This window comes from Staurois parvus, unplaced genomic scaffold (assembly GCF_062004578.1).
Source record: "Staurois parvus isolate SC_StPar_1 unplaced genomic scaffold, SC_StPar_1.0 ptg000132l, whole genome shotgun sequence".
In the NCBI taxonomy this organism is placed as follows: Eukaryota; Metazoa; Chordata; class Amphibia; order Anura; family Ranidae; genus Staurois; species Staurois parvus.
Window position 1 is genome coordinate 5,575,119 of NW_028317928.1, and position 25,586 is coordinate 5,600,704.

Here is a 25,586-nt window from a genome sequence, read left to right on the forward strand (position 1 = left end):
AGTTCTTTGTTTTAATTGAGGTATATATTATGGTTATAAATTTAAAGGTTTGGATATGTTTTTTTGTTTTGGAAGCACTGGTGGCCATTTTGTTGTAGCCCAGAGAAAAAGACAGGGAGGAGTACCAGTGAGAGCAGAATGCTGTTGGTGGAGGGCTGGAGAATGGCTGCACAGGGACAAGGAGGTAATAATGTGTTCTTTTTTATTAAATAGGGGAGATAAAGATATAACATCAGTATAGCACATATTTCTCACACTGACTAAGGAACATATCAGACATTATTGGGGTATCAGTAAAATTTGGGGGTGTATCCCATATTAACCAGTAGGGTTCCTTTTCTCTCCTTGTCTGCACTAAAATGATGGTATTTGTCACCAGCGATTGGCTGGTGTGGCCTAAAAACCCTCCAGACAGCATCTTCCGTCAGTGAAGAGTAAATACGGGGGTGGGACCAAAAAATGGAAACACTACATAATTGGCAGGTGTGAAAGTGACGACATGTTTCACGTTGAAAGTCGAAGTGATGCTTTGCTATGTGATGAGACACCTAGCTAACAGGTGGGAAACCTCACTTCCGTCATGCGCTGCTATTAATACGGAGTCATCTCAGATCTTACTGAGCTTCAAAGAGAGCAAATTGTTGGTGCCGATTAGCTGGTGCCTCTGAGACCGAAGTTGCCAAAACAATTGTCTGATGAGCATAGCATGGTCAACTGATTGAAGGAGACAAAAGGACATTGCTCAGGATTGTGACCCGGAATAAGAAAACAACTGCTGCCAAAAGTGACTGCAGAACTCAATCTTAGTCTTCCAAAACCCGTGTCCACCAACACTGCGTGGAGGGTACTCCATAAGCAGAACATTCACGGGCGAGCTGCAATTGCCAAACCACTAAGGACCGGTATTAATGCTCAGAAGAGGAGAAAGTGGTGCAACATCCAAAAATTGTGAACTATCAATCAATGGATGACTGTAATATGGTCCGATGAATCGAGCTTCACACTGTTCTCAACCACCAACGCTTTTACTGTACGTGTGATGAACACCGTCCCAAGCTCACAACCATTACTGTCTTCTTCCACTTATAAAGCATGGTGGCGGCGAAATCTTGGTTTGGCCAGCCATATCTTGGGATGGTCCCATCATCATCTTGGATGGTAAAGTAACTTCCAGCAACTATGTACACATTTTGGACCATATGCACACCATGATACAGATATTGTTTACTGAATACAGCAGCATTTACCAATAAGAAAATGCTCCGATTCACACAGCTGGTGTTTTTTCCAATCGTGTTTTGAGGTGCATGAAGACAAAGTCTTGCACCTTCCCCACAGTCATCAGACCTCAATATCATGAAGCCACTATGGTCAATTTTGGAGCACAAGGTTCCAGCTCATGTTCAAACTCCGGCATCTCTTCAAAACCTGGTACAATTTTTGCGTGAAGAGTGGGATCAGATACCTATACCCACCATAAGACATATATTTGTTAATTCCTAGCAGAACTGAGGCCGTCTTGGATGCCAAAGAGGGTCCAACACCATATTAGGTAATGATTTTGATCTTTTACCTGGTGTTTCCATAATTTGGTCAATCCCTGTATAATGTGGTATATACAGGCTGTGGGAGAGGTTTACCATGGATTGTTTAAGAATTTTCTATCATGTTGCAACATTTCTTTGCATTACTCAGAACAGAATTGGCCTCTGCGGAGGACAATTCATAGATTTTCCCAAGCAGCGCTGGAAATCACCATCGTTTGAGGTCATTGCCTGGGGTCGGCACATCATCACAGTATTTACCATTTGTAAGGACAATAGCATTGGGAAGAATGTTGGAGAGAAGATGAAGGATTCACCTGGTGGTTGGGACCTTTCTGCACCAGGCCAATGTGTAAAGATGGGGAGGACGAGTCATTCACTAATATGAGAAGAACAATGTCAACAGCACTGGGTCCAAAGGTTTATTAAGTGATCACATTATTATAGCAAGAGCAACGTTTCACTAATATGTTCTTGTAGATACCTGCATCTCCTGATGATGACACTCTACGCTGGCTGGTTGTGGCAGAGGAAGCAGGTTGTTCTCTGATCCCCACCTGAAAGGAGGAAGTCCCTTTCAAGGCTTTCTGTTTTCAGTGCTGGTCGGCAAGACTATTTCCCTTATGGGCTGTTTTACCTTTCAGGGACTCAAGTGGAGGAATATTTTGTGAGGGATATTTGTGCCTGTTTGACCATCTAAATCAGGGGTCTCCAAACATTCTAAGCAAAGGGCCAGTTTACTGTCTTTCAGACTTTAGGGGGGCTGGACTGTGGCCATTTGGAGTAGAAAAGGTCCCAACATCAGTGGGGAAAAACAATGCCCCATCTTTGGTATCAGTGAAAGGAGTTGTGCCCAATCGTTAGCGTCATTGGGGAGGAATTGTGCTTCTACATTGGTGTCACTGGGCCTCAATGTTGGTGTAACTGGAAGAAATTGTGCCCCATTGTTGGTGTCACTAGGAGGAAGTGTGTCCCTTCATTGGTGTCACTGTGAAGAATTATGCCCCAGTGGATGAAATAGTGCACCAAGGGCTTAATAAAAGCAAGCAAAGAGCCACATTTGTCCACTGGGCTGCAGTTTGGAGACCATTGATCTAACTTACACTATCTCTAGGGCATACAGTATATATGTATATTTAGAGGTGAGACTTTTAGTCCCAGTGTGCTTTGAATCCTCAGTAGCAATGAAACATGTGGGCCTTTTTGGTGACTGTTCTATAATTATGATAGATCTATTAATGTTATATCTAGTACTAGCTAGTCATAGTCATCTGGACTCGTTATGTATTGATGAATACGTTTCTTAGCTTCTTCAAGGCCACACCTCCAGTTCTAATGAGTTTTAGGAACTGAAAATGTCGGGGTATGTTCTGACTTTCATTAGAACTGAAGAAGTGGCTTGGAGATGCTAACCTCACCATATCCATACTCTGGCCTAGCACAGAAAAGTACTAGCTATACCCAACCATTTGGTGGATCTCTCATCTCCTTTCCAACATAGGTATATGTGGGGGCAAAGCATATCACCCAAGGCTCTCTTCATGAATGCTATATTCTGCCACTTCTTCAGATCTATGAAGAGTCAGGAAAAAAAAAATTCTGAGATATGTTCCAGACTCTTATTAGATCTAAAAAAGTGGCATTATGTAGCATTTATGAAGAGAGCCTTGGGTGATATGCTTTGCCCTTGCCGCACATATGCATTATGTAGGCGGCAAGAGGTAAAGTTTTGGATGGAGTAGGAAAGGATTCGAACCCCTGCTATATATTTTTTTCTTTACAAATTCTATTTTTCTTGAAAACAACGGAACAGCAGAAAACACTTGTCATGTATTCGTAAAAGCATATGTATATAAAATACAGAGGTAGGCCTCAAATCAAAAGAAAAAGGAATGAGATAGGAAGGAGCAGTGAGTCAGATAGCACCATAGAGTAAGAAGAGAAGAGAGAGCAGGGAAAGAGAAAAAAACTAAACAAAAAAATGGGGGTGGGGGCGCATGGGAACCATGGCAAGGCCAGGAAGGAACAAACCAGTCCTACCCTATCTCACGGAGCATTTTCCCCTCATCCAAATAAACAAACAAGTTCCATAAGGTCCATGTTTTAGAGTAAATTTCCCGCTTATGCTGATGTGTAAGCATCAAATCCTCCATATGGTTCATTTGTTCAACGTTACGTAGCCATAGCCCAAGTGAGGGAGGATGCGGCTTCCGCCAACACAGAGCAATGCAGGACTTGGCTGCATTTAATAGATGATGCACAACCGATCGCCTGTAAGCCTTAGGTGACATATCGGTAATATGGAACGGAAAGTATGCCGGATCCATAGGCATGAATTTCTGAATAATACAACAAATTCCCTTCCAGTAGTGCCCAAGCCAAGGGCATGACCAAAATATATAAAGTAGGGTCCCCTCCGTCTCCTGACATCGCCAGCAAAGATTAGAGTTGGAAGGAGACAACTTCCGCAATACCACCGGAGTTCTGTACCATCGGGATAAAATCTTAAAGTTACTGTTTGTACTCTTGTACACGAGGAAGACTTCAACAAGAGAAAAAGAATAGAAGACCGTTGCTTCTCCGAAAAAGTCCTCCCAAGGTCCGATTCCCACTTCAGAAGATAGGAGGGTGTATAGTCCGGGGGTGGCGCCAAGAGTAGGTTGTAAACTTTGGATAAAGCATGGGGTAAGGCACCCTCCTCTGAAAGAAGCCCTCCAGTACGGTAAGCAGGCGGAAGAAGTTGGCAGGAGGGGGAAACAAATCCAAAAAATGTCACAGTTGGATGGCCTTCCAGTAATGTACCTGCTATGTTTTTATTGATTTCTGTGTCCTCACTGGGTAGACTCAGTCTCTCTATTAGTCCTGGTGACCACTATCTTCAAGGCAAAGTGTTGGGAAATCCAAAATTTTCATTGTCACCAGAGTCAAAGGGGGAAATCTTACGATATGGAGACCTTCAGTGCCAACTGTTTTGCCCCAGGTAGGAGTTTTCCTCTGACTTCCTGTAGGGTCTCTGAGACAGGAAATGAAGGAACCCCTCCAACAGGATATAGGCAGCAAAAAAAAAAACTGATGAGTTTAACCCTTCTTTCTCTATCCAAAAGGAAAAAAATAAGTTTGGTCACTATCCTGTTGGGGTTGTTGGGATCTTAACCAATGTTGTAAGTTATATTTCTTCCTTTCTAACCTCGTCTACTGCAGGTAAATATATATAACAACTAACCAGCTGGTCTTCTACTCATGGACATAGGAAGCTTTTAGAAGGATCCAAGAATTTATACAAGGACACCATGATGGAGGACTCCCAGGAGGACAAACTAAATATCATTAAAGTTGAAGCTATGGATGATGATGAAGAGATGGACGAAGAACCATGTAAGGAGGAGGAAACCTCTCCAGAGATCAGCACAGGTGAGTAATAAACACTAAATCCAGAGAAGAGTCCCAGATCCTCCTTATTCAGTCACTACAACAATCTCCTCTTCTCCCCCCCCTCCTCTGTCAGTAGACAGTAATAGGGGGACAGTATGTGCCCAGTTGGGGAGTCAGGAGCCATCAGCTTCTATTAGACTCTCCTCCTCACATCATGTCATTGAGACGTGACTAGTCTTTTCCCCCACACACTCTCTGGGGTCTCTCATACATCTCAGTACAGGGGGCTTCACTCTCATCTTTATTCACAGACCCTGGAGACACCAAAGAGACTCCAGCAAATGTCACATTGGAGAAGGACAGAAGACTTTTGAAGGTTAAAGAGGAGGAAATCCCCTTAGAGATCAGCACAGGTGAGTACTAAATACTTACTAAATACTTAATACAGAAAAGACTCCCAGATTCTCCTTGTATAGAGATTCTTTAATGACCATTTGGCTTTGTAGATTTGTCCTACACATGATTGAAATGGCTCATTCCAATATCTCTTTAGATGTGTCATCCCTGATGGCGTTTCATGAAACTGAGTTCACTTCCTCAGGAGAAGATGCACACGTGCTTATCTATAAATCGAATATCAATTTTGAAAATTATAATATACTATACTTCATGTTCACTGATGCAAGTTAGAACTCAAGGGTCTCTAAAAGAGCCCTATACTTACAAACAGCTAAAATTTACTTCATAGGACCTTTATTTCAAGATGGTGACCACAGAAGACATCTATCCTTGGAGCTGTGAGAATGGAACCCTTAGATTGTACGCCCCTTGAGGGTTAGGCATTGATTTGAATGTACAATATATATGTAAAGCGCTGCGCAAATTGACGGCGCTATATAAGTACCTGATATAAATAAATAACCCACAAGAACCAGTCCCATCAGTGATCACTGCATCAGTGATCATTAAGTATACCATAACATCATTTTCAAAATTGATATTCGATTTATAGATAAGCACGTGTGCATCTTCCCCTGAGGATGTGAACTCAGTTTCACGAAACGTGTCGAGCTTAAGATGCGTTTTATCCAATCATGTATGTATATTATGGTCCTGTATCATGTATGGAATACTGTATGTATTCTGGAACTTCTACAGATCAGCTCGATATTGTTTTATCTGCTTACCGTGTAATATTATGAGAATTGTACCAAAATGTGAATAAATTGATTATCATGGATGTATTTTATGCATACATGTGTTGCACTTCAAATAAAGTCCTAGGGAAATATATTTGTTTTATAGATATTAACAGGATCATCTGACGAAAGCAAAAGATAGGCAGATTAAATTTCAGCTTTAAAAATACAGACATCTAGGAAGTCCAATCTTTGTTTTTGTGTTTTCTTACAGATGGGTCCAGTAACAGATACCCACCAGAGAGATGTCCCCATCTTCCATCATCCCCGGGGTCCACACAGAAAAGTTGTAAGATCTATCAGGTAGAGGGACCTTTAGGTTCTCAATACATAAAAGTGTGGATTTATGCGATCTGTGCATAGATTTAGGGGATATAACAAAGTTATGTTATTGTTTTCTCAGGCTGCCGGTCTGCTTAATATTAAAATCATTGTTAAAGAGGAAGAAGATGACATTTCTCCAGAGATCAGTACAGGTGAGTAATACACACAAAATCCAGAAAAGAGATTGTACTTGTCAGTTGTCAGTAGGCAGTAATGGGGAGACAGTATGTGCCCAGTGTTGGAGTTCAGTCAACTGACTATATATTAAATTTCTGGCAAATAAATGAACCACTTGCCTACAGGGCACTTATACCCCCTTCCTGCCCAGGCCAATTTCCAGCTTTCAGTGCCCTCACAATTTGAATGACAATTGCGCGGTCATGCAACACTGTACCCATATGAAATTTTTATCATTTTTTTGTGACAGATAGAGCTTTATTTTGGTGGTATTTAATCACCTCCGGGTTTTTTATTTTTTCTTAAACAAACCAAAAACCACTGAAAATTTTGAAAAAAAAGTTTTTTCTTATTTTTTGTTATAAAATTTTGTAAATAAGTGATTTTTCTCCTTCACTGATGTACGCTAATGAAGCTGCAGTGATGGGCACTGATAGGTGGCACTGATGGGCATTGACAGGCATCATCGATGGGCACTGAAAGGCAGCACTCATATATGGCACTGATAGGTGGCACTGATAGGCCGCACTGACTGTCACTGTTAGGTGGCACTGATAGGCGGCACTGACTGGCACTGATAAGTGGCACTGACTGGCATTGATAGGTGGCACTGACTGGCACTGATGGGTGACACTGAAAGGCAGCTCAGATGGGCATTGATGTGGCACTGATGGGCACTGAAATGTGGCACTGATGGGCACTGGCAGGTGGCATGGATGAGCACTGAGAGCTGGCACTGATGGACACTGACAGGTGGCATGGATGAGCACTGAGAGCTGGCACTGATGGGCACTGGCAGGTCAATAACCGGCATTTCCCTGTTTACATGTGATCAGCTGTGATTGGACACAGCTGATCACATGACCGAGCCGACATCTTCGGCTCTTTCTGCAGATTGGTGATCCGCTGTGTGCGAGGGACACAGCGCACCGCCGATCGCCGGGCTGCGCGCTCCGGGAGCCGCGCATGTGCAGTGAGAATGGGAGGACGTCATATGATGTCCTCCCAGAACGAGAGAACCACCTTGCATCCGTCATATTACTATATGGTGGGCGGGAGGTGGTTAAACTATGAAGTATCATAACTTTAATCCAAGTCATTGAATGATGCATAATATGGCCCAAAGTGGATACCTAGCACCTATATGAGTTTGTTGGAGATCCCATTCCAAACCTATGACTATTAAAATAGAGCTGGCTCTTCTCTTGCGCCTATAGCAGCCTTCACTCTCCTGGGTAGGCTCTCCACAAGATTTTGGAGAGTGTCTGTTTGAATGTATGCCCGTTCTGTCAAAGAAGAACTTGTGAGGTCAGGTATTGATGTTGGAAGAGAGGAGTTGGCTCATAACACATTCCAGTTCATCATAAAGGTCTTCAGTAGGGTTGAGGTCAGGGCTCTATACAGGCTGCTTGAGTTCCTCCACACCAGATGTGTGAAGCCATGTCTTTATGGAGTTGACTCTGTCCACAGGAGCTCATTCATGCTAGAACTGTTGTCACAAGGTTGGAAGAGTACAATTCTCTAAAGTGTATTTTTATGCTGCTTAATTAACAGTGTCCTTCACTGACCTCAATAATTTGGATGGGTGACCACAAATTTAGTCCATATACGTTGGTATGATGGTCAGGTGTCTACAAATGTATTGCTCTTCAGTTTGCTCTTTGTTTCAAAATACCTGTTCTTTTCCCTCTCTTATTTTCTCCAGATGACCAACACCAAACTCATGCCTTGACCTCAACGGACAACGAAGGAGAAGACCCTTCCAAATCCATAACCTCTCGTAATGCCCATAAAGGTGATGAATCAGCTTCATGTTCTAAGTGCGGGAAGTGTTACAGCCGGAGGTCAAGTCTCCTTAGACACATCCAGACAGTCCACCTGGGGGAGAAACCATATTCGTGTTCCGAATGTGGCAAGTGCTTTGACCAAAACTCCAATCTCATCAAGCACCAGAGAGTTCACACGGGGGAGAAGCCGTTTTCCTGTTCAGTTTGCGGGAAGCGCTTTGGAGAAAAGTCAAACGTTGTCCTCCATGAAAGGACCCATACTGGAGAGAAGCCATATTCCTGCTTTGAGTGTGGAAGATGTTTTGCCCAGAAGGCCTCTTTGGACTCCCACCAGAGGACTCACACGGGCGAGAAGCCATTCTTCTGTTCCCAATGCGGCAAACACTTCACCAACAAGAGAACGCTCATTAGCCACCGTAGGATTCACTCAGGGGAGAAGCCCTATGAATGTTCCATATGTGGAAAGTGTTTCACAGACAAGTCTGACATGGTGAAGCATAAGCGGATCCATACGGGTGATTACCCCTATACCTGCTCCGAATGCGGCAAAGGCTTCATCGCCAGGTCTGTCTTTATCATACATGAGAAGATGCACTTTGGAGAGAAGCCCTATTCCTGCTCAGAGTGCGGCAAAGGTTTCACCAAAAAACAACATCTCATGGACCACTTGAGACTTCACACAGGGGAGAAACCATTTTCTTGTCTGGACTGCGGCAAGTTCTTCAGGCAGAAGTCAGGGCTGGCCAAGCATCGGAGGAAAATGCACAAGGTAGAAGCCGTTGCCATCTGAGCTGTCAGTCAAAACAAGTGTACCGTCTTCATGAAAGTGTTGGCTTGCCGTTCTGTGTCTGTACAGAAATCAATATGGGTGTCCTGCCTGAATATGAACTGTTTGCTATACCCCATAGCAGCTCCCAGTGGGTCTAATCTTCCTTTTATAAACCTAGGTTGTTAATTATAGATACATGGCTGGAATCCAATGGTGCACACCTTGGCATTTTTATGGGGTCTTCATATAGGGCATTTATAGCTCGGACCTTTCTAAAGACGGTTTAGTGGAAGTCTCTTACCAAGTCCAAAATGGTGGAAAATCTCTTGAGATTCTTCATGGTTCATGTTAACCCCCTTTTCACCCAGTCACCTCCCGCTCCTTTGGATTGGTTGAGCTGATGACGACAGTTGGACTTATAAAAGGTGTATAAAAGGTGTAGCTAGCATCCGATGTTGCCACCTTTCATGATCCATTTAAGCAACCTGTCACTTCAAGATTCTGTAAGGTACTAACATGAACCGTAGTACAGATGATATGGAAGTCCTTGCATTTATGAACTTGAAACTAGCGATGCACCAATATATCGGCCGACAAAAATTATCGTACGAAAATAGGGTTATTGTTGTTTTGCCAATAGGCAAAAAAAAAGGTGCCGATAATGATAATTGACTTCAATGCAAAATCGCGTCTTATTGACTTTGGTGCAAAAACGTGTCTTACTGACTTCCGTGCAAAATCACATCCTATTGATGTCAATGCAAAAACTCCCCCTGTTGACTTCAATGCAAGATTGTGTTCCATTGACTTCGATGCTAAAACTCCCCCTAGTAACTTCAGTGCAAAAATGCCCCCTAGTGACTTCAATGCAAAATTGCCTCCTAATGACTTCAATGTAAAATTGCCTCCTTGTGACTTAAATGCAAAAATTCGTCTTGTCTTCAATGCAAAATCGCATCCCATTAACTTCAATGCAAAATTGCGTCCCATTGACTTCAATGCAAAAATCACCCCCATTGACTTAAGTGCAAGATCATGTCCCATTGACTTTGATGCAAAAACGCCCGACAAGTGACTTCAATGCAAAAATGCCCCCTAGTGACTTCAGTGCAAAAATGTGTCTTATTTACTTGAATGCAGAATCGTGTCCTATTGACTTCAATGCAAAATCGCAGCCCATTGACTTCAATGCAAAACCGCCCCTAGAGATTTCAAGACAAAAATTGCCGCCCATTGACTTCAATGCAAAATTGCTTTCCATTGACTTTGATGCAAAAACACCCCCTAGTGACTTTAATGCAAAAACACCCCTAGTGATTTCATTGCAAAATTGCCTCCTAATGACTTCAATGTAAAGTTACCGCCTAATGACTTCAATGTAAAGTTACCGCCTAATGACTTCAATGTAAAGTTACCGCCTAATGACTTCAATGTAAAATTACCTCCTAATTACTTCAATGTAAAATGACCTCCTAATGACTTCAATGTAAAATTGCCTCCTAGTGACTTTTATGCAAAACACCCCCTAGTGATTTCAATGCAAAATTGCCTCCTAATGACTTCAATGTAAAATTGCCTCCTAGTGACTTCAATGCAAAAACTCACCCTATTGACTTCAGTGTGAAAATGCATCTTATTGACTTCAATGCAAAATCGCGTCCCGTTGACTTCAATGCAAGATTGCTTCCCATTGACTTCGATACAAAAACGCCCCCGAGTGACTTCAATGCAAAAATCGCCTCCCATTGACTTCGATGCAAAAATGCCCCCTAGTGACTTCAATGCAAAAATCGCCTCCCATTGACTTCAAAGCAAGATCGTGTCCCAATGACTTCAATGCAAAATTGCCTCCTAATCACTTCAATGTAAAATTGCCTCCTTGTAACTTCAATGCAAAAACTCCCCCTATTGACTTCAGTGCAAAAATGCGTCTTATTGACTTCAATGCAGAATTGCGTGCCATTGACTTCAATGCAAAATCATGTCCCATTGATTTCAATGCAAAAATGCCCCCTAGTGACTTCAATGCAAAAACGCCCCCTAGTGACTTCAATGCAAAAACGCCCCCTAGTGACTTCAATGCAAAAATCACCTCCCATTGACTTCAATGCAAGATCGCTTCCCATTGACTTTGATGCAAAAACGCCCCCTAGTGACTTTAATGCAAAAACACCCCCTAGTGATTTCAATGCAAAATTGCCTCCTAATGACTTCAATGTAAAATTACCTCCTATTGACTTCAATGTAAAATTGCCTCCTAGTGACATTAATACAAAAACACCCCCTAGTGATTTCAATGCAAAATTGCCTCCTAATGACTTCAATATAAAATCGTGTCCTATTGACTTCAATGCAAGATTGCTTCCCATTGACTTCAATGTTAAAACGCCCCTTAGTGACTTCAATGCAAAAATCACCTCCCATTGACTTCAATGCAAGATCGCTTCCCATTGACTTTGATGCAAAAACGCCCCCTAGTGACTTTAATGCAAAAACACCCCCTAGTGATTTCAATGCAAAATTGCCTCCTAATGACTTCAATGTAAAATTACCTCCTATTGACTTCAATGTAAAATTGCCTCCTAGTGACATTAATACAAAAACACCCCCTAGTGATTTCAATGCAAAATTGCCTCCTAATGACTTCAATATAAAATCGTGTCCTATTGACTTCAATGCAAGATTGCTTCCCATTGACTTCAATGTTAAAACGCCCCTTAGTGACTTCAATGCAAAAATCACCTCCCATTGACTTCAATGCAAGATTGCTTCCCATTGACTTCAATGCAAAAATGCCCCCTAGTGACTTTAATGCAAAAACTCCTCTATTTAAGTTTTCTTAATTTTATATATATTTCATTTTACTTTTAGTCCCAATTTTTGTGTGTTACTTTCAATAAAAGTTATTTTACGTTGCTGGCTTGTATTTTTTAAATTCATATTCATTTAAATTCACGATATTAACCGTTTAAGGACCACCTGATAGCAGATTTACTGCTACAGGGCGGCACATGTGTGCAAAATCACGTATATATACATGATTCCGCATTTTGCGGGTAGGGGGCGCACACGAGCATCCTGCCCGCGCTGCCATTCGTGGCCACGGATGTCAACCACCGGGTCCTGGCTGGTAAAATTACCCCCCGGCGCCCGGTGATTACTGAGCATCTCCGACGGGGAGGAAGATTGTTTTGTTTACTAACAATCTTCCTCTCTGTCAGCTTGGGCACACTGCACAGCGCAGCCATCTCAATCAGTGTGCTTACAGTGAAGAACAACCCCCGCCCCCTAGTTAAACACTCCCAGCACACAGTTAACCCTTTGATCGCCTCTCATGTTAACCCCTTCCTGCCAGTGTCATTAGTACAGTGTCAGTGCTTTTTTTTTAGCACTGATCACTGAATTGGTGTCACTGGGGATGTCAGTGACACCAAGTCAGTTCCCCCCAATGTCGAAATGTCCACCGCTATAAGTTGCTGATTGCCACCATTACTAGTAGAAATTTTTTTAAAATCCCAGTATATACAGTGAGGAACAGAAGTATTTGAACACCCTGCGATTTTGCAAGTTCTTCCACTTAGAAATCATGGAGGGGTCTGAAATTCACATTGTAGGTGCATTCCCACTCTGAGAGAGAGAATAAAAAACAATTCAGGAAATGACATTGTATGATTTTTAAAGAATGTATTTGTCTTGCACTGCTGAACATAAGTATTTGAACACCTGAGAAAATCAGTGTTAATATTTGGTACAGAAGCCTTTGTTTGCAATTACAGAGGTCAAACGTTTCCTGTAGTTCTTGACCAGGTTTGCACACACTGCAACAGGGATTTTGGCCCACTCCTCCACACAGATCTCCTCTAGATCTGTCAGGTTTGGGGGCTGTCACTGAGCAACACGGAGTTTCAACGCCGTCCAAAGATGTTCTATTGGATTTAGGTCTGGAGACTGGCTAGGCCACTCCAGAACCTTGATATGCTTCTTACGGAGCCACTCCTTGGTTATCCTGGCTGTGTGCTTCGGGTCGTTGTCATGTTGGAAGACCCAGCCACGACCCATCTTCAATGCTCTGACTGAGGGAAGGAGGTTGTTGCTCAAAATCTCACAATAAATGGCCCCATTCATCTCTCCTTAATACAGTGCAGTCGTCCTGTCACCTTCGCAGAAAAGCACCCCCAAAGCATGATGTTATCACCCCCATGCTTCACAGTAGGGATGGTGTTCTTGGGATGCAACTCATCCTTTTTCCTCCAAACACAACAAGTGAAGTTTAGACCAAAAAGTTCTACTTTGGTCTCATCTGACCACATGACTTTCTCCCATGCCTCCTCTGGATCATCCAGATGGTCATTGGCAAACTTCAGACGGGCCTGGACATGTGATGACTTGAGCAGGGGAACCTTCCGTACAATGCATGATTTGAAACCATGACGGCGTAGTGTTCTACCGACAGTGACCTTTGAAACTGTGGTCCCAGCTCTCTTCATGTCATTGACCAGCTCCTCCCTTGTAGCTCTGGGCTGATTCCTCACCTTTCTTATTATCAGTGATACCCCACTAGGTGAGATCTTGCATGGAGCCCCAGTCCGAGGGAGACTGACAGTCGTCTTTAGCCTCTTCCATTTTCTAACAATTGCTCCAACAGTTGATCTATTTTCACCAAGCTGCTTGGCAATTGCCTCGTAGCCCTTCCAGCCTTGTGGAGGTCCACAATTTTGTCTCTGGTGTCTTTTGACAGCTCTTTGGTCTTGCCTTTGGTAGTAGTTGGCGTCTGACTGACTGTGGGGTGGACAGGTGTCTTTAAAGAGCTCAGACAGGTGCTACTAAGTTAGATTAATGAGTGGAGTAGAGGTGGACTTTTTAAAGGCACAGTAACAGGTCTTTGAGAGCCAGAATTCTTGCTGTTTCTTAGGTGTCCAAATACTTATGTTCAGCAGTGCAAGACAAATAAATTCTTTAAAAATCATACAATGTGATTTCCTAAAATTCTTTTTTAAATTCTGTCTCTCAGAGTGGGAATGCACCTACAATGTGAATTTCAGACCCCTCCATGATTTCTAAGTGGGAGAACTTGCAAAATCGCAGGTAGTTCAAATACTTCTGTTCCTCACTGTATACCGCCATTTGTAGACGCTATAACTTTCATGTAAACCAATTAATTTACACGTATTGAGATTTTTTTTTTTTAGCAAAGACACGGAGCAGAATACATTTTGGCCTAAATTTATGATGAAATTTGATTTTCTAATTTTTTTTTACTGGACATGCTTAATAGCAAAAAGTCCAAAATATTGTTTTTTTCTCAAAACTGTCAGTCTTTTTTTTATAGCGCAAAAAATAAAAACGCACAGGTGATCAAATACCACCGAAAGAAAGCTTTACTTGTGGGAAAAAAAGGCCGTGAATTTCATTTGGGTGTAGCGTTGCATGACCGCGCAATTGTCAGTTAAAGTAATGCAAAAAATGGCCTGGTCAGGAAGGGGGATAAATCCTTTGGAGGGCAAGTAGTTAACAGATGAAAAACTGATAAAAACTGATGTGAACTGATCTGTGATTGACAGCCGAGGCCACGAATGGCGGCGCTGGTAGGGCGTGTGGACACTTCTACCCGGAAATGAAGAATCACATATATACTCATGATTTTGTGCACCCCTGCTGCCCTGTAGCAGTACTATAGGGCGGACGGGAAGCGGTTAACTGCGTGTTTTAAAATCGCGGGCAGATTCGCGGCGATTGAAAACGCCTATACGTGAACGGAGCCTTAAAGGGTATATTCACCTTTCATAAAATGGGACATGTCACACCCATATTCAAGGCGTAACGTGTAGCATTACCCCCTTAGGGTTTGCAATAGATTTGGGTCCCTCTATAGTCCTGCACAGCCAGGCAACACACATTTCCTTCACTCAGACTCACATTTGTAGACAGCAACCAATCCTTGAGTTTGGTTTTGAAGTTTTATTAGGGGATTTAGAACTTGGATGGGGTAAGGGGTGTATATGATGCCCAAGGGAAATGGCAACTGAGGATCAACTCCTTAGCAAATATGTCCAAACTGCGGCCCGGGGGCCATATGTGGCCCTTGGTTTGCTTTTATCTGGCCCTTGGGGCACTATTTTATCCAACAATGGGGCATAATCCCTTCCACTGACACCAATTATGGAGCACTGTTCCTTACAATGACACCAACAATGGGGCCCAATGATGGGGCACGATTCCTCACAATGACTCCAATGATGGGGTGATATTCTTCCAACGGACACCAACAAAGGGCCTTGGTTTACTCTGGACCTTTTCTACTCCCACTGGCCACAGTCAGGCCCCCTCGAAGGCTAGAGGACAGTCAAGTGGCCCTTTGTTTAGAAAGTTTGGAGACCCCTGCTTCACAGCATAGTTTCTCTTCTGTAAAATATTTAAAGTATCTTGCGAGCCAAAAAACAAAAGGTCACCCTAATATACAACATAAAATGTATATCCTCTATATGGTGGGATCGCAAACATCTAACACATAACTACCAATGTGTAAAAAATTGTGAGTATAACCCTATAATGTTGCGCTCCCAAAACACTCCAATATATATATATAATCACTGATCTATGTCCTGAAAACATATGCAAAAAAGTGAAAAAAAAATTTTTTCACTTTTTTGCATATGTTTTCAGGACATAGATCAGTGATTATATATATATATTGGAGTGTTTTGGGAGCGCAACATTATAGGGTTATACTCACAATAGTTTCTCTTCTGAAGAGCTATCCAGCATCTTCTGTAGAACCACCCCAGACCCCAGACGGCTCCTCTCCTCATCCAGCTGTACTGGGTGAATCCCTGAGCAGGGGATCCAGTGCCTGACACTGCACTGTGAAACAGTCTCGGGTAAGATAGTAAATCCAGTTTCCCCACTACAGTGCTCCTCTCCCCTTACTGGCCCAGGGGGTGCAAGTTTACTCACTTGGTCCCTCTCTTATGCTGCTGGTGGGTCAGTGGCTGCTACTAGACCTTCTAACCGGGACACTCCTTCCCTGCTTCACAGGTGGTCCTCTCTCAGGGGGGCCGGTGAAGTCCCAAGCTTTGAGCCCTCCAAGGTTCTCTGCCTGCAGGTGAGCCCCTCTCCATCTGCACCCCCTCACAGGCTCCTGCCTCCAGCCTCACATCCTTCTCTCTCTCACCCGAACTCTCCTGCTGCTGAGCAGGCTCAATCACTTTTAAGGGTGGTCCTAGCCCCTTGCCAAGCCTCCTGTTGGGGATTGGCTAGGATCCCTCAGAAGTGCAGATCAGCCAGTCCTCACATCTGCCCACTGCTTCTAGACCTTTCTCCAAAGTTCTAGAGTAGGAGGAAAGTCCAGAGGGGCAGGCATGCAGAGCCTCTCAGCCCTGACCACAATCTGACTGTTGCACCCAGGCTGCTACTCAGCCTCTGCCTTACAATTAGTATCTAGCTCCCCCTAGCCATCTAGGAGGGCACGCTACACAGGCATCCAACTCTTCAAGAGGCGGGGTCAGCAGCAGCCTGACTTTAGAGAAAGTCACGAATTATGTACTAGGCCCACTGGAGCTGAAATCCAACAATCCGGGCACTGTGCCATTGGTGGCTACAGATGTCGATCACCGGATCCCGGCCGGAGATTCCCGATCACCGAGTATCACTGACAAGGTAGAGGTCTGTATGTAAACAGACTCAGTTCCTGCACACAGCATGCCTCCCAAGTAAAACACACACACACAGCACACAGTTAACCCTTTGATCGCCCCAGATGTTAACCCCTTCCTGCCCAGTGCCATTAGTGCAGTGTCAGTGCTTTTTTATCAGAACTGATCACTGTATTGGTGTCACTGGGGATGTCAGTGACACCAATTCAGTCCCCCCCCCCCCAGTGTCAGAATGTCCGATGCAGTCCTGTTATAAGTCGCTGATTGCCGCCATTGCTAGTAAAAAAAAAAAAATTCCAGTATCTATACCGCCATTTGTAAACGCTGTAACTTTCACGCAAACAAATTAAATGACACGTATTGCAATTTTTTTTGTAGCAAAGACATGGAGCGGAATACTTTTTGGCCTAAATTTATTAAGAAATTAGATTTTTTTAAGTTTTTTTACTGGACATGTTTAACCGCTTCCTGACCACCCTATAGCAGAAATACTGCTACAGGGCAGCAGCTGTGCGCAAAATCACGTATATATAAGTGATTTATCATTTCCGGGTAGTGGTCCGCACACGCCCTACCCGCGCCACCATTCGCGGTCGCAGCTGTCAATCACCGGGTCTTAGCCTGTGATTCCTCGCCGGTGCCCGGTGATTGCCGAGGATCTCCGATGAGGAGGACTGTTTGTAAACAAAAAAGTTCTCCCTGTCAGCTCTGGCACACTGCACAGCACAGCCATCCAGAGCAGTGTGAGTACAGTGAAGCACACAGACCCCGCTGTCACGATCACAAGATCGCCGCCACCAACATGCGACAATCCCACGAACGCGACGTCCAATATGTCACGATTGCGGCGTCAGACCCCAGACCTTCTCACCAAACTCGTGACCGAAGGACTAGCCAATCTAAAACCACGATGTGACGTGCATAACAATGCCACACTCAGCTGCACCCTGCACAACAATTTTCCAGCTAACGGACCACATTCGATGTACCGGCAGCCTGGGCGATTGTTACTGGGTCAGGTTAATTATGCAATTAACCCTTCACACTGCCACCACCTCCTTTTTGTACAGAAAAAGAGGAAACTCGGCGGTATCAGCTATAACACTATCATAATTTAAATAATCGACTGCATAACACGGTCATAACACAGGCCTGTTATACAAAGGGATAAACAAACAGTAGCATTCTCTTTAGAGGCAGGGATTCGTAAATTGCAATACAGAGCTATATAAACAGTTCAACACTTCCAGAAAGAAAGATTTATTACTATAAGGTCAAACGGGTGCAATAAAAATATTTACAGAAAAAAGATGTAACTAAGATATATATATAAACATACAAAGAACCATAGCACAGCAAAGAGATATGAGAGAGAGGTGAAAGGGTTAAGGTACTTGCCAAAGTCCTAGGTTAGCAGATCCAAGTTTCAGAGCAAGAGGGCACGTGTCTCCCCAGGTAGTATTGATGTTAAAAATGGGAGACATCTTCAACTTCCTTAATCTTAGACCTGACAGCCTGTTTTGTAGTCCCCAGCAGGGGGCGGCTCTGCAGTCAAGGACCAATCTCCGATAGGGCGTGGAGAGATGGGTGGATGCTTCAACTAGAGCAAAAATCTCCCATAACTCATATTTGGCCCATAACTTTTCAACTGCACAAGTGACATTTGACCATGGGTAGATTATTATGCAGACAAGTCTGAGGATTGATTAGATATGAATTATGAAAGTGTACACTAAACGGTTCATGAGATCTATTTTTCTGCTTTCCTGTGTGTCCAAAACAAGGCAAGTGACCCATCAAACTGTTCGCCTGCTCATCGTCCATTTGACGATATGTTCGGTTTTTATGTAAGTCTCTCATGTTCCAAAATATGAGACATAGGGGAAAAATGGTTTTAACCAAGGTTATCTGATTCTGTCACCTACGCTAAGTTAAGTTTTATGAGGTTGGAATCTCTCTCAACTCAGGAGAAAGCTTGCCTTATCTCTTCCGAGGTGTGAAATGGCACAGGTTCTTGGGACAGTGAGGCACCTCGTGGCTCCCTGCTGGGATCTGGCCTGTGACTCTTTTACAACACACACATCTGTCACTGTGCCTCTCAGAGTGAGAGGGGGGAAGAATGAGGGAATAACATGGATACTCTTAACAAAATGGCAGACTGCGTCAGTCTCTGGTGCACACGTTTGCGACACCCGCCCCCTAGTAAAACATTCCCAGCACACAGATAACCCTTTGATCATTCCCAAATGTTAACCCCTTGCCCAGTGCCATTAGTACAGTGTCGCTGATCGCTGCAATTACTAATAAAAATAAAAAAAAAAATCCCAGTATCCATACTGCCATTTGTGGACGCTATAACATATAGTTTAGATATATATCATATCATATATATATATCATAATTTAGATTTATTACAGTGACACCAAGTCAGTTCCACCCAGTGTCAGAATGCCTGCTGCGGTCCTGCAATAAGTCGCTGATCGCCGCCATTACTAGTAAAAATATTTAAAAAAAAAAGCCCAGTATCTATATCGTCATTTGTAAACGTTAAAAATTTCACGTAAACCAATTAATTTACACGTATTGGGATTTTTTGTTAGCAAAGACATGGAGCAGAATACATTTTGGCCTAAATTTATGATGAAATTTGATTTTTTAAATTTTTTTACTGGACATGTTTAATAGCAAAAAGTCCAAAATAATTGTTTTTTACTCAAAATTGTGGCTTTTTTTGCTTATAGCGCAAAAAATAAAGAAAGCACAGGCAATCAAATACCACCGAAAGAAAGCTCAATTCGCGGGGAAAAAAGGATGTAAATTTAATTTGTGTGCAGCGTTGCATGACCGTGCAATTGTCAGAGTAATGCAAAAAATGGCCTGGTCAGGAAGGGGGGTAAATCCTCTGGAGGGTGAGGGGTTAATATGTATTATTTATAGTTTAAAAAACATGAATAACACACACAGGATGGACACTTCCGCCCTGTGGCTCCTCTACTTCCGCTGTTTGCGTTCCACAGCCGGCCAGCTGCTTTGTGGTTGCCGTAGTGACACTAAGCTCCAATCAAAAAGAGCCCTTTAAACACGTGTAGCGGAAGTGTTCTCAGAACTGGAAGGATGGCTGCCATTTTGTTGTAGTCCAAGATATTATTCACTTTTAAACAGAGATAGATTGCCAAGATCTACCAGCAAGCATTTGAATATGATAAAATGTACTGTTGTAACATCATGTATTGTAAAGTTGTAAAGTATATCGAATATGAATTCCACTTTATCAGAATATCTGTTTTCAGCAGTGTAAAGTATTTGGGAAAACAGAGAGATCCCTAGATAAGTCTGTAACACCTCTCTGTTTACCACTTTAAACACAAAGTTCATACAAAGAGAGTTGCTCATATTGAGATATAGTGTCCTCAGCACAGAGGGTGGCCATTTTGTTGTAGCCCAGAGAAGGAGCTAAGGCTTTCAAGCTGTGACAGAATCCTTTTGGCTTGGTGTAAGGCTGGGGAGAGTGTGTGTCCAGTGAGGAGGAGGTAATAATGACTTTTTATTATAAGAAAAGGAGTTCCCAGCATAGTCAGTTTATAGGGGGGCTTTGTTACCCTCTGTGTGAGTCATGAAGGGGTTGTGGAGATTTGCCACTACAACCAGAGATGCCGCGGCGTAGCGATAGAAGACTGCAGTTGAATTTTCATTGAAAGCTTCGACATTTTGGGGTGGATCTGAGACTTAAATTCTTTTCCCTCTTTATTGTCCGATGTTGGCTGGAAATGTGTTGCGGGTGATTTAGTTTGTTGCCCAACAACTCACAGATGGTCACAGAGCAAGGTAATTACTTCCCGACAGGGTCATATTCAAAATCCTAAATTTTGTGTGCGAGTCAGAGTTCCCTTTTAAGGAGCCCAAAAATGGCTGCAGTACACTATGGCAGTCCTTGTTGGGCGGAGTCCAATATTTTTGTGGGAGGAGGCTGAGAGAAAAGCCTCCTCCCAGCGAGTCGGGTGCAGCGAGGCCAGTGAGCCATCAATCTGGTCTGCAGACATAGCCATGGTGGACCATATTCGCACCAGAAGATCCTGTTCATGTGATGTGGTAGATGGATCTCAGGTCACTGGGCTTTGATTTGAGGCCACCAGACATTCCAGGAGATCTGGAGAGCATTCTCCTTCAGTGGCCACAGTACAAAAATCTAGTTAGGTGCCTACTTTTAATGTGTAGGCATATTGGCTCCTGAGATTTCCATTTTCCTTATTTAAGTAACATCTTTGTTGCAGAGCTGCTATCATGGTGATCTCATTCCAGGTCTTATCATCGAGGATGAAGAAGAAGCTGAGACGCATTAGTGAGGAAATATTACACCTCACCCTGGAGATCATCTACCTGCTGACTGGAGAGGTGAGAAGGATTCTGGGAGGTCACATGATATCACTCGTATCTCTTTTAATAAAACACAGACCTGACTGGAGAGGTGAAGAGGATTCTGGGAGGTCACATGACATCCCTCTTATCTCTATTAATAAAACACAGATCTGACCAGAAAGGTGAGGAGGATTCTGGGAAGTCACATGACGTCACTCCTATCTCTATCAATAAACACAGACCTGACTGGAGAGGTGAGGAGGATTCTGGGAGGTTACATGACATCACTCTTATCTCTATTAATAAAACACAGACCTGACCGGAGAGGTCTCGAGGATTCTGGGAGGTCACATGACATCACTCTTATCTTTAATATTAAAACACAGACCTGACAGGAGAGGCGAGGAGGATTCTGGGAGGTCACATAACATCCCTCTTATCTCTATTAATAAAACACAGACCTGACCGGAGAGGTGAGGAGGATTCTGGGAGTTCACATCACTCTTAGCTCTATTAATAGAACATATCCCTGACCTGGCAGGTGGGGAGGATTCTGATGTCACACCAAACCTCAGAAGTGACAGGTGTTATTGGAAAGGTAGCCATGTTTCCTCTTGATACTTATCATTCCATCTCATTATGAAGGCTTATGGACCCATAATAAAGAAAAATGGCGATCCCCCACCTCCCTCCCTGACAGGTGAAAGGAACGACAGCAAGAAGATTCTAGAAGTCACCCAGAAGATCATTGAGCTGCTGATGGGAGAGGTAAGCGGTGCCGGGAATTCTGGGACATTTTCCAGTAACAGACAAGGGATGTGTCTGGATGGTGACTGTATCATTGTGTGTGTCAGGTTCCTATAAGGTGTCAGGATGTCACTGTCTATTTCTCCATGGAGGAGTGGGAGTATATAGAAGGACACAAGGATCTCTACAAGGACGTCATGATGGAGAACCAGTCGCCCCTCACATCACCGGGTAAGAGGAGACTTTCATTTCTTGTATTGAGGATCCACCTAGATACACACATCCTCTGATATAAAGTAATAGAAACCATAGAGGAGTGGGGGTATATAGAAGGACACAAGGATCTCTACAAGGACGTCATGATGGAAAACCAGCCGCCCCTCACATCACCGGGTAAGAGGAGACTTTCATTTCTTGTATTGAGGATCCACCTAGATACACACATCCTCTGATATAAAGACATAGAAACAATGGATTCAGTCAGTGTGTGTGTTTCCTACAGATGGATCCAGTAACAGAAATTCCCCAGAGATCTGTACTAGGCTGTCCTTGGCATCCCCACAGAAAGATCAGGAGATCCCTCAAGATGATAAGGTAGGAAGGTCTCACTCTTTTCACATTATGTACTCTAGATACAAGGATGCAAAGCGCAGAACCAGTATCAGTCAAAGGTCTTTTCTGATTGGTTGTTCCTGAGCTGTACATCTCCAGTGTTCGATACATATTGTTTATCGTGTTTTTTCTTTTACATAGGAGGAAAGTATAATTAAAGTTGAAGTTAAAATGGAACAAACAGAGCTGTATGTGAGGAGTGATGACCCAAGTAAGGTGGAAATATCCTCAGAGATCAGCACAGGTGAGTAAAAAAAATATCTAAAATGTCTGAGCAGGGTATTCACACTTTTACAGGTACTGCTGCCAAGTTATATCTCAGCACGGGTTTTATATTTTATTTTTAACTACCTCCCGTCTGGCCGTTGTATATAAACAGTGGCAGTGCAGGAACGGATGGCTGTTTATAAACGGCCTCCCTGCCCCCTGCTTGTGCGCTCTCCCTGGGAGCGCGCAGCACCGCACCTACGGACACAGTGGAACACCGATCGTCATACGGGACCTCTATGCGAGGTCCCGATCATGTGATCACTGATTGGCCAATCAGTGATCACATGCAGAGTAGTAAGCAAGATGTCACTTCTGACATCATTGCTTACTACGTGTGAAATCTGTGAATGATCACAGAGGTCACATGGTACAGGGCTATTCACAACAGCCTTGTACCATGTTGCAAGCTGTGACCAATCACAGCTCACACAGTAGTTCTCAATGGCTGCAAGAATGGAGAAAGGAAAAATTATTACTTTTACAGCCTTTATGGGTGTAAAAGCAATCAGTGTAAAAAAAAAATCTTCATCACCCCCCACACGTAGTACAGTGTCACCATGGTGACACTGTACTGCTAGGGTGACGGTATGTAAAAAAAAAAAAACATAATTAATAATATAAAAAAAAACAAGTAAAAAAATGTTTAAAAATTATAATTTTTGGTTATAAATTAATTTGGGTTATTTTTTTTTACTAAAAAGATAACAGAATAAATTTTGGCCAAGATTTATGATGAAACATTATTTCTTTACAAAATGTTATAAGAAAAACACTTTTTTTCAAACTGTTTGGACTTTTTCATTTACATAGCAAAAAAAAATAAATATCCCAGTGGTGAATAAATACCCCAAAAATAAAGCTTTATCTGTCTCAAAAAAATGCTAAAAAACTTCATATGAGTACAGTGTTGCATCACCGTGCAATTGTCGTTCAAAGTGTGATAGCACTGAAAGCTGAAAATTGGCCTGGACTGGAAGGGGGTGAAAGTGTCCGGACTTGAAGGGGTTAAATAAAAGTCACATAATATGCATTGACAAATAGAGTAATCAATCTGTTCCTCCAACTCTTATCTCCTCCAGATGGACGCTACGTGAGGAATAACACGGAGAACTATCCTGTAGCATCTTCAGATAGTGAAACAGAAGACAACATGACACCGGACTGTCCAGGGGAAAACCCATTTACCCCAAATCCCCATCCAGTAGTTCAGATAGGACATCTGTCATATGGTCCATCAACAACCGGAGAAAGTCTACTTGATCCCATGTACACTGCATCCCACCATAGTGAAGTACTCTCCTGTTGCGAGTGCGGTGAATGCTTCAGCGAGGCTTTGGAACTTACCTCTCATCAGAAGTCTCACGCGACAGAGAAGCCGTTTGCATGCCTCCATTGTGGCAAATGCTTCAACGAGAAGACAAACCTAATGGCCCATCTCAAAATTCACACCGGGGAAAAGCCTTTTTCGTGCCCTGAATGTGGGCGTTGGTTCACAAGCCAACCCCAGCTGGAGAGACACAGAAGAGTCCACGCCGGGGAGAAACCTTTTTCTTGCTCCGAATGCGGAAAAAGCTTTATCCAAAGATTCCGTCTTGTGCAGCACATCCGGACCCACACTGGGGAGAAGCCTTTTTCTTGCCCCCAGTGCGGGAAAAGCTTTGCCTCGAAATCCAGTCTTTTTGTGCATCAAAAAGTTCACTCGAGCGAAAAGCCACATTCCTGCCCTCAGTGTGGGACCTGTTTTAAGCAGAAGAACAATCTTAAGAAACATTTGAAGATGCACACAGAGGAAAGGCAATTCTCCTGTGCTGAGTGTGGGAGGACTTTTATGAGGAAGGACGAACTAGAGACTCACCAGAGGTCCCACACAGGGGAAAAACCATTCTCGTGCTCCGAGTGTGGGAAGTGTTTTCAAATGAAGTCTTCTCTTGTTAAGCACGTCAAGAACCACACAGGGGAAAGACCATATTCATGCTCAGACTGCAAGAAGAGTTTCCCAACGAAATTCCAGCTGGACAGTCATAGAAGGGTCCACGTTGAGAAGAAACCTTATTATTGTGCTGTGTGTCGGAGGTGCTTTACCCAGAAATCCAGTCTTGTTATACATGAAAGGGTCCACATAGGAGAGGAGCCACTGTCATGGACGGAGCATGGGGAGTGCTACGTGAGGAAGGGGGACTTGATCACCCATTAGCTTTCATCTCGTCGTAGAAACATTGGAATTTTCTTTGTCTTTTAAAGTCAGTTACAGAGCAAAAACCGGAAATCACGGACCACGGTGATCAAAATACAATCTGGCTTAACACAGAAATTTCATCCGGAAATTGTAATACCTCAAGTAAAACTGACTTTTGAATTTGTGTTAGACATTACCCTTTGGAGAGTCTCCTTCAGTGCAAACCCATAATCCTGATACATTTTTGTTTATTAAAGCCAAATAAAATCGACCTTTGAAATTGTGCAGGATATCACCTTTTGACAGTTGCTTCTGTTACAAAATGGTCAGAAACTCCATTTGGTTTTTATTCTTCTTTTACATCTGGTTTGGATTTTTGTTTACTCCCTGTCCAGGGGACAACACTAGAACAGGAAGTGAGGAGACATCTCTCCAACTGAGCCACACAGTGCAGGAAAAAAAATGTCATGCTTTAACCAAAACTAACAAATGTAAACATTTTGACAGGGGATATGCAATAAAATATTGAAATACTCCAAATCAACCTAAAATATTAAAATGTGGCAGCTTCCCAAAACTAAATAAAACTGGCCACTGAAAT

The 25,586-nt window shown here is 43.0% G+C and overlaps 2 protein-coding genes across 2 annotated transcripts in view; one reads left to right on the top strand and one right to left on the bottom strand.

The window, feature by feature from the left end:
• LOC149466215 (uncharacterized) overlaps nt 1-25,586 on the bottom strand; it is a 475,763-nt gene that overhangs the window by 278,310 nt on the left and 171,867 nt on the right. The window lies entirely within an intron of this gene.
• Nucleotides 134-25,277, top strand: LOC149466224 (uncharacterized). The gene is made up of 13 exons (XM_089672690.1): nt 134-184; nt 4,746-4,955; nt 5,228-5,329; nt 6,330-6,418; nt 6,519-6,591; nt 8,322-9,190; nt 20,322-20,354; nt 21,124-21,216; nt 21,826-21,948; nt 22,035-22,158; nt 22,430-22,521; nt 22,681-22,783; nt 23,889-25,277. Exons 2-13 carry the CDS (start codon nt 4,835-4,837, stop codon nt 25,001-25,003), a joined length of 2,937 nt encoding a protein of 978 aa, XP_089528816.1. The 5' UTR covers nt 134-184; nt 4,746-4,834; the 3' UTR covers nt 25,004-25,277.

Excerpts from the sequence above, each read along its gene's own strand:
- LOC149466224 (XM_089672690.1), top strand. The coding sequence starts at position 4,835 with ATGATGGAGGACTCCCAGGAGGACAAACTAAATATCATTAAAGTTGAA. Across the intron at positions 20,355-21,123 it reads GTGTGTCCAGTGAGGAGGAG|GTCTTATCATCGAGGATGAA; the intron begins GTAATAATGACT and ends ATCTCATTCCAG. Across the intron at positions 22,522-22,680 it reads AGATCCCTCAAGATGATAAG|GAGGAAAGTATAATTAAAGT; the intron begins GTAGGAAGGTCT and ends TCTTTTACATAG.